Source organism: Phallusia mammillata, chromosome 4 (assembly GCF_965637545.1).
Source record: "Phallusia mammillata chromosome 4, kaPhaMamm4.hap1.1, whole genome shotgun sequence".
Lineage (NCBI taxonomy): Eukaryota > Metazoa > Chordata > Ascidiacea > Phlebobranchia > Ascidiidae > Phallusia > Phallusia mammillata.
Genome location: NC_137255.1, coordinates 6,268,361 through 6,277,955, shown reverse-complemented (window position 1 = coordinate 6,277,955; position 9,595 = coordinate 6,268,361). Strand labels below are relative to the sequence as shown.

The window sequence follows — 9,595 nt, the reverse complement described above, 5'->3', positions numbered from 1 at the left end:
ATCAACAATAAAACATTGGCTTTTAAACTCATACTCGTTTTTCTTGCAATTATTGCCAAACAGTAACTTCTTTGACTCACTTCAGTTGTTAGTTTGTTTTAAGTTTAAGCAAAGAAATGCAGCACTTTAATGGTTTGCACAACTATTTCGAACACACCCGGTTTACCCAACAGCCCATTTTATGGTCAGGCTGCTTGAACAAAACAGGAAGACTGGAACATGTAACAACGACACTGAATATGTGCTTCCAAAAGTTACTGAATCATAAGAACACATGGTACAGTAAGTTGCACCACTCCCGACCATATGTCGCAAAAACAGCATATAATCTATGGGAACGAAAAGTCATGCTTGCAAAGTTAAAATTTTCCATTGCTTAAAGCCAAACCAAAGTGCCAAATTATGGTTTGAAAGCACGTGACCGCTACAGCTTTGAATGCCTAAAAAGTATGAGGCGTGTTTGTTTACAGCGGAAACCTAATACATAAAAAACAGTCCTTCAAAAGTATCTTGAAAAGTTCTACAGATTCGGGACAAGCTAACAATTCAGATGGAGATGTTTGTTTGGTCAACAGTTGCTTTCATTCATGCTGAAAATCCTTGAAAGATCTCTATCAAAATGCCTGTAATTATGCCCGTTGAAACGCGGCTGGACGATGCTCTAAAGCAAAACGACAATATTTGACTTTTGTTAATCCAACAACATTGCCTTAATCCAACACACGCATGACTAAAAGGTAATGATTTTTTTAACCATTTAAGAAAACATTGAAGGTTTTTAGAGATCCCAATAGCCACAAAAACTAAAAGATTTGTCAAACGCATATAGATTGATTACGCGTAAATGAACAACTCTGCACTACCAGCATGCACAAAGAGTTAATATCCTACAGTTGACAATATTTCGCTCAGTGAAGGTAAGTATGGCAGAACACAAGTTAGAATATTATAGTTTGTCTCTGCAGTGGCTTGTGTGCTGCAAACGATTTATCAAGTGGCTATTTCCGAGAGACGATCATGTTACACGGCTGAGAGCAACACTGTTTTCGACTCGCTAGATGTCACTTTTAGGAATATACTTTGCGAAAACAGATCAATGCTCCCAACAGGTGGGGCAGGAACTTGGCCGAATGACCTAGAGCGCCTGACCCATATACAGACATAGAAAACCTTGATCGGGATTCGTCCCCGGGAGTGTCCTGGGTTCGAACCTCGTAAATAAAAAATAATAATAATGCTCCCAACAGGCGGTTTACAGATGAAAGAATGTTGTCCCTGTGCGTTCGCGCAATTACGCACTGCTTGTACAACACAAAGCAAAGATACACATACGTATTTGGTAAATATGTGTACGTTCAGTCTTTTCATTATTATAACATATTGGGTTTGGGCACTGGCGTACAGTCGGCCCTGTTTGTGAATATAAGTAATTACTGAAGTAGAATTCTTACGTGGTGGACGTTAGAATATAGTTGAAAAAGACGTTGTGAGCGGTCCCTGACATGTAGACTCTGTTGTGGGTTTGATCTGTGTTTCTCTGATAATCCACATAACGTAGAGAACTGCATCCTGTCGAGCTAAATTTCTGAACCATCAAAGAACATTTGAGTGTTAAATTTAAATATATCCTTATATGGATTAGCCATTATAGGCTATGTTTTCTGTTAAAATGTTTATTGAAGAATTATTTTGTTGTGGTACACGTTTCATTTTTTTTCTTGTTTTTCTATCCGCTTTTTTCCTTGTTAAAATAATTGGAATTTTTGCTTAAAAATTTATTTTCCAGTAGTTAAAGACGCTGAGAGATTAGGCCTAAAATAGTAAAATAAAATGAAATAGTGGTAGGCCAAACTTTTTTTAACTCGTTTGCTATTCACTATACAATAGTTGTAAATATTTAAGTGAAAAATGTCCCTTAAACCAGGGGTCGGCAACCTTTTTTGCACTGCGGACCGGTTTTACAACTAAAATTTTATCGCGGACCGGTCTTCAAAAAACTAAATATATAGCTATAAAAACGCTTAAATTAGTTTATCATGTCCGGGATACATGGGCAAAATGTTTTATAGCATTTAACCTGAAAAATTATACGGCCCGGTAACGAACACTTCGCGAACCGGTACCGGGCCGCGGACCGGCGGTTGCCGACCACTGCCTTAAACGCACTTTGAATAAAACTGCCAACAATTCGGGGTCACTGGAGAAGGTTGCTCTATTTTAGGCAAGTAAGCAACAACACATTTTTATTCGTCCACTTACTTGACTTGACACTGTAAAGAATATCTGTATGATGGAAGGATCGTTTGCTCCGTATACTTGATACAACGCGTAATGTATGTTGTAAGATCCAACCAATAAAGATCCAGTATTCCACTCAGAGCTTCCACTGCCGTCTGCTCCCAGATTGCTGCTTTCCTGTCAACGTGTTTGTTGTAAATAAAACAGAAAACAGACGGATTAATGTGAACTTTAAAAATATCTTAGAACTCCAACGAGTATTTAACTTTTTTGTGATGAAATCGTTGACCTTCCGATTTAATATATTTAAGAAAAAAACGTCTATAAAATTTAATGCATTTATGTTTAACCTAGATGTGTAACTACTCCCTAAATGGTTATTTTGACGCTTTCCCTGAAGTCATTAGGTTAACATTCTTTTTTATTTTGTTGCGTTTATATACCCAAATATTTATTGTTGGACATTTTGTTGGTGGTTCTTTGGCGTCGAACTGTAATTTGATATATTACGGTAAAGTGAAAATCCATTAGTTTCTTCTCAAAAGTAGCAATAAAAAATATTTGTTTACTGCTTTGAAATCGTCTCTAATGTTTCTAAACGTTAGTGTTGTGGATTCCTGTGACCCAACAATGTGGTCAGGCATTACTTAGATCATTTTTTTTAAACTGGAGCATTTATAAAGACGGCAAAAAACTCTGTTTCGCGACCAAAAATTGGTTCGGGGCCAACACCTACGTTGATGCCAAGGGTGGCTTACAATCCAAATGAAGGTATCAATAACTTATTACCTCGATGTAATAGGTCCTAGGACTTCCATCAGGATTTGACACCAGCATGGATAAGACGAATGGGTGCAACGCTTTGCAAACCATGGCAAAATAGCCTTGTGGATGACTAGACAAAACGAATAAAATTATATCTTCAAAACTAACTATTGACCTCAAGTGTAATCAAATAGTTAAGCTTAAACTCAACAAACGGTTCAGTTGGCATGATTTAAATGTCAGCTTCTGACATCTATCACGCAAGTCAAATGGCGGTGACAAGTATAAAGCAAGCCAAGCCATTTTTAGGGCCTCGTGTGGTATAAGTCGAGAGTGCCATTTGACACTTGTCGTGTTAAGCAGCTCAAGTCATGTATTTATGTGTCATGTACAAAACAAACAGTTACCAGTGATTTGAACCAAGTAGTTTTTAACACAAACAACCTCAGGCTATTTTATGTGGTTTTAACGCACTAAACATTTTCTGCAACTGCAACACTTACTAATAAGTCGAATTGTAATTGACTTGCACTTTTGAATCGCTGTTGCACCAGACTTTCAGCTAAATTAGAAAAGGAAGATTTCTGTTTATTACACTTTAAGCTAATTTAACAAAAAATAATAAATCCTATTTTTCACCTACGTGTTAACATACAAACTGTACCTTATTTCCTGTGTCATACATATCACCGCCTCCATCATCTATGCTGTAACCGTTATTTCCGTCGTACTTAAATCGATAGTAGTTAGACAAACGTCGGGGAAAGATGCTTGAGGCAGAGTTTGAAAGGGTATCAAAAAATAGGAGCCCTTCCAAAGCAATAGCGACATGAAATTGCAGCATGTTATTGATGATTCTAACAAGAGTGACTTAAAAATTCCGGGTATATTTCCCTCATATATGACTCATATTATGTTCTTTATGTTTATGTCAACATTATCTTAACTTATGTAACAATATTGGTGTTTTTAATCATAACTACTAAATGTTATAGCTGCACGCAACTATCATTGATTAGTAATAATGGAAATTAGATTATAATGATAAGATGAACTTACGTTGTATCGGACATTGCTCTATTGTATCAGACATGGCGCTTAGTGAGAGTCTACTGGTCAAGTTTTCTGTTGGAACAATTGGTGGTATGATTAAGAATTATGTTTGACTTATTTTTAGGCAAATTTGTGACTGAATTTTATTATATACAGCAGTGTAAATATTAACACATTTTTCTCCAACAACTTGTTCATGGTTTCTACACTAACTTTCATTGCGTAGGTTTTCAAAAACAAAATAGACAAAGTGAAATAAACAAGAATTAACCTCGTTTTACCTTGTAAGATTGAAAATCCAGATTCCACGGCTGTCATATTGTGCTGCAACGTTTCTAAACAAAAAGTAACAAGCTAATCATGATTTTCCCGTTAATAGTGCTTTTTACACAAGGATTAGTTGAAAACATCTTTATAGGGTAAATAGTGGGTAAGGGTATTTTCCTACTGACTACGCGTTACATACTAATCCTGACTATTTTTGGCGGTATGAGGGTAAAATCTACATAAAATATGTTAGAATCCTTAGAAGTTGTGGTGCATTATATCTTAAAACAGAGACAAAAAAAACAAAAACAAGAAATATATTTACGAAATAATACACAGCAAGTTATCATTAGAGTTAGTTCACCTTTCATGTCACGCAAGTCGTTTAAAACTAATTGCAAGTCGCAGCTGGAGTTGGTTGAACTATTCTGAAGCAACTCTGTAAATAAATCGCTTTGTCTGATAACAAATGTTATTGGCTTTCATGGTTGATAATTGTAACTCGAGCCATGGCAATACAGAGCTTCCTGGATTATTCGAAACTCGTTTAATAGGGATTTGATTATCCGGTCGTCTTATCAACCGTTTTATGAGGTGACAATGCGGGAAGTTACCAAGCCTCGTACTTATGCTACATGTTGCACTCATGAATTCAATAGCAAAAACGATTTTATATCTTACAATTTTTGAAGCTCTTAATATTTCAAAGGAGAAAAGGAAGAATCGTTTTATCTGTTGATGGCAATCTGAAGATTCGGTTTAATACAATATAATTTCATTCATCCGTTATTTTGCCTTATTAGGAAAAAATACAGTCCACACTGGAATGGATAATCAAGAATGCATTGGTAGTATGGTATAAGTTTCTAGAATTTCTAAGATAGGTGTCTACTGTACATATTGTTTTACGAACAGTTAAAACAACAAGCACCAAACAAGGGTTGTACATACAAGTTACCTTTCGTATTTTTGACACCGCTTTCAATCCTATCCAAGCTGCCAGTTATAACGGATAGATTGTGTTGAAGTAAGTCTAAAATTGGCAAAAGTTGTAAAGTTATAAGTTGGAAACAGGCAATTTTGTTGCAGGTTTATTACAACAATAAAAGTATTATATGTTAACATGCAACAAGCACAGTTTTTTTTAAGGTTTAGTTTGGGTGACCGCTAAGTAGTTTTAAGAGACCGCAAGTGTTTCATTTAAATACCAAAAACTGTAGTTGTAGTTGCAAGTCCAAATTTTGGGAAACCGCTGGAGAAATTTCGTTCCCCCAAAACACCTTAAAAAACACTGAACAAGTACAACAATTTAGTTCATCCATCATTACGTGTTTTTACCACCTTCTTGATTTTCCCGTCTGTGTAGTATGCCGACAATCTCAGTTAGGTTGTGGTGTGTAATATCTAAACACAGACACACAAAAATGGTTTGTTATATATGAATGTTAAAACATACAACTTGAGGTATATAATTGTCATTTAATATGTTTATCTTTCATTTTGCGCAATTACCTTTGTAACCGATGCAGGTTGCGATCGGAGTTGGTTAAGCTGACCCCAATTAATTTTAAAAAACTAAATACTTTAGCAAACGTAGCAAACATTAACAAAAAATATCAGATTGATATAGAATGTGCTTTACAGGTTTCTCGTATAAAAGTTTTCACAGCTAACTACTAACACAGAGTTGTTAGTCGGGTCGGGTTCGGTCCGGATTGGACTTAGGTTTTATAAAAAAAACGGGCTTGATTCGGATCTGCCTTTACATTCAGTGTAAGTATTTTTGTTATAAATGTAACTAGCTGAGTGCTAGACCTGACCTCATGTCAACGGCCCTAAAACGTCATGTTAACGACCATTGTCTATTGGACTTTCCCGAGGCTTTAAAAAGTATATACCTGTCAATCAAATTTTCAGACAAAAGACCACCGCGCCAACTTGGCATACCAGCTCGTTGTCCTAGTTATACACACCTTCGGGACATTTGTCAATCAACCCCTGAAATTACTCGTCGCTTTTTCTCTATACTGGCATAACAAAGTTTTACCTTTCAAAGCTGTCAATGTAGTTTGGAGAGATTCAATGTTGTTGTTTGTTGCGGTGAGACGCCCCGAATCATTTGCATTCATCGCTAAATGGAAGAAACATGTATACATGCAGCATTCAACTTTGTTAACGAAATCTGGATCATTTGAAACATAAACGCAAAGAAGACTTTTTGCTGTGTAAGATGTTTTAAGTGTTAGAAACCTTCGTGAGCTCTGTAGCTGGATTCGTAACGATTTTGATTTTAAAGCGATTTTGCGATTCATGTCTCATGAAAACGATACACTTGTTTTTATCAACAAGCTGTATTGTTTACGTTAGAAGTAATATTATGCGGCAATTTCTACGTTCTGTTTAGGCTATTGGTGCTGTTTCATATTAAAAAGCCCACATAACAAATAGATTATAGTCGATTTAACAAATTAATTATGTTAACTTTCAGAACTTTAAGTGACATTTTCGGCGACGTACTTCCTTAATCTTACCTTTCCACATGGCTAAACTTTTTCCCAGCATAATTGCTCCAGTTGAACTGTTGAACTGCTCCAACAGGGTAGTTTGTAAAGCTGGAAAAATTCATAAGCAAAAATTAAGAATGTTGAATTTTTATGCAAAATATGATTACGTGTTTGCTTTGGTAGATGGACAGTGTAGTAAAACGTTTCAAACCTTTATTCATTGCAGACTTTCTATCTTGTAAAGTTTTACAACAAAAAATTACAGCATTAAATCAACTATTCGCTTCATGACAGTTTTATCACTATTCGAAACTCAACAATCAATCTGCTTCGAGAAAGCATTGTAATTTCAGTTTCGTGATGTGCAATAGCCATCATTCATGTCGCTATTTCGGAATCATTCATTCTAAAACTTTTCATGCCTGGGATCATTCATTTCGCGAAAACCATTGTATAAAAAGGAGACGAGAGATTTTTTTTAAATCCTCACAAAAAGCTTTTAGGGATGGCTGACAGAATGACCACCAGGAAATTCGCTGCCTCGCACGCACAGTTTCGGTTTACCATCATCTATTCTGTTTGAGAGTGAAAATAAATTAAACCAACTACAGCAAAATGTCGGCATCTTAAAGTTTGAGTAGGCATAACTTTCGTTCGTGACTATCAGTTCGAAGCAAACGACTTTTACAAAGTTTAGAAAAGTTGGATGCTAATACAATATATGAATGAAATGATCCAATCTTACCACGTCTTGTTTCTATTTCCACTTTAGCAGAAACCTGGCGAAAAACAAATGTAATTTTTATTTGCCGACAATTTTTCCTGTTTTATAAACAATATATATCGTTAAAAAAGCTTTGATTTTATTAAGTCTTTCAGGATATTTTGCCAAAAAGTTTTTTAATGGAAAATGACATTGCTGAACTTTGATTGCTGAACAAATCAACTTTTGCACAATCGCACCGAGAAATGAAGAGCGACAAATCCGGCAGCAAAAATAAGGTGTGTGAAGATTAGACTCATCCACATCAATTTTCGATTGCCTTGGACGCTTTTATTCGTCTCCCTTATCATAGTTTCAAGTTTTTCGTTGTTTCTCACTCTGTTGGTGCTTTGCTCCGGTGGTGCAAAATTTGCTGCAAAGCACAAGACAACAGGAAGTATTACACACTGCATATGTAACTTGAATGGCCAAAGAAGTTTATGCGACCAGTAATGTTTAAAAGATTGTAAAAACCGAATTAATTCTGTTCTTTTCAGCATGGTCAATACTACGGAAATGCGTTACGTTGCCGTATTGTCTATGACGACTTCAATATAACTAGGGGCTACCAATGTCAACAAAAACAAAGACATATTGCAATTGCACTGCTGTATCAATATAATTAGCTTTGTTGTAAGTTTTGAGAAGGGGTAGAGAAAGTTTTTCGTAAAACGTTTTGTCGTGATTTTTTCGTTCATAAAATGTTGGTTGTGGTAAAATCAACAACGGGATCTCAAACACTCTGTTCACGGGCCAAGTCTGTTTGTGCGGTCCACGAAGTAATTTTACAAGTTACGTTTTGCCCGAGCCGAATATAGTGCCCGGCCATAGATTGGACTCAATATTAGTGACGGTCCTGGCTCAGAGGCGACGATTTTTGAGGATGCCTGTAATGACCTAAAATAGTCTCAATAATCGGAGAATGTGATTATTGCGTCAAATTTTTCCATTGTAGCGTCTTAGTATGCCGTTGTTTTCAATCATACTGATATAGCACCGTTGGTATTTTCACTACACTGCCCTTTATATCTTTATGTTATTTATGACATTTACAGCTTTTTTATGTGGTTAGTGGTACAAAAACACAATATTTCTATTGATGCAATATTTTGTCAATAAAAGTTCCAATAGTGTGGCTCTCAACTTACTAAATATAATTGCTACTTAAAACAGCTTTAAACAAAAACTATGTTGCGCACCGAACAGGGCCTTTATAGTGTTTCAAATTTGTATGCGGTCCCACAATTTAAACTCAGTCCTAATGCGAAGATGCTTATAAAGTCCGAATTAACATCGAATATATAGTTTAACATCAAGTTAACCAATTTGCCAATAAACTTACACGAAAGATATACAGATTTTTTTTACATACACAACAAAAAATTAAATATACATCATGTGTGTGTACACAATTAGCATTTAGCCATTGATTCATTTATTTTTATGATTTTTCAAAAAACTAGCCAGAAACCGATCCACAATCGACAAAATGCCCAGTCCGACTTGCAGTTCTTTTCAAAAAGTGACTCGTTTACTTAGTCGCTTATAATTCAGGTCTTGATATGATTTAGGTTGGCAAAACATTATATCAAGGCAATCATAAACAAAAGTCAGCTTCGCAAAAATAAAAAGTTCTTTACTGAAATTTAAGGCTTAACTTAAACTTCACGTAACTTAAACAAAACTAATCTTACGTACCATATTCATTTTCAACCATTTCCATCCCAGGCTGGTCGCGGTTCTGTGCACTCATTGCCTTTAGCTGTTGCTTGTAAAGCTTATCACTTAGAAAGTATAACTGATACTCAGAAGGACATTTTTATGCTTTAATTAGGACTGAAGTAGTAACAACGCGTTCTGCTTTTAATAGGGCTGTGTCGTAACGAGCCTTTTTCTTCCGCTTAAAAATGCTTAGTCAGCATTATTTTTACACCGGAGGGGATTTCCCACTGGCGTACAGAATGACGTTGATTTACTTTTTTAAGGACTATGACTCTTTATCGCT

General features: G+C 35.7%; 1 protein-coding gene across 1 annotated transcript in view; it reads right to left on the bottom strand.

Moving 5' to 3' along the window:
- LOC145222627 (uncharacterized) overlaps nt 1-7,901 on the bottom strand; it is a 9,182-nt gene extending 1,281 nt beyond the window's left edge. Inside the window, exons 1-13 of the mRNA XM_080088789.1 lie at nt 7,791-7,901; nt 7,573-7,606; nt 6,371-6,454; nt 5,662-5,727; nt 5,282-5,356; nt 4,688-4,762; nt 4,338-4,391; nt 4,063-4,128; nt 3,668-3,813; nt 3,507-3,565; nt 3,028-3,133; nt 2,260-2,415; nt 1,452-1,585 (exon numbers count right to left, since the gene is read on the bottom strand). Of these exons, the coding sequence (XP_079944915.1) occupies nt 1,452-1,585; nt 2,260-2,415; nt 3,028-3,133; nt 3,507-3,565; nt 3,668-3,813; nt 4,063-4,128; nt 4,338-4,391; nt 4,688-4,762; nt 5,282-5,356; nt 5,662-5,727; nt 6,371-6,454; nt 7,573-7,606; nt 7,791-7,901 (1,166 nt within the window). The remainder of the gene's footprint in view (nt 1-1,451; nt 1,586-2,259; nt 2,416-3,027; nt 3,134-3,506; nt 3,566-3,667; nt 3,814-4,062; nt 4,129-4,337; nt 4,392-4,687; nt 4,763-5,281; nt 5,357-5,661; nt 5,728-6,370; nt 6,455-7,572; nt 7,607-7,790) is intronic.
- Nucleotides 7,902-9,595: the final 1,694 nt, after the last annotated feature.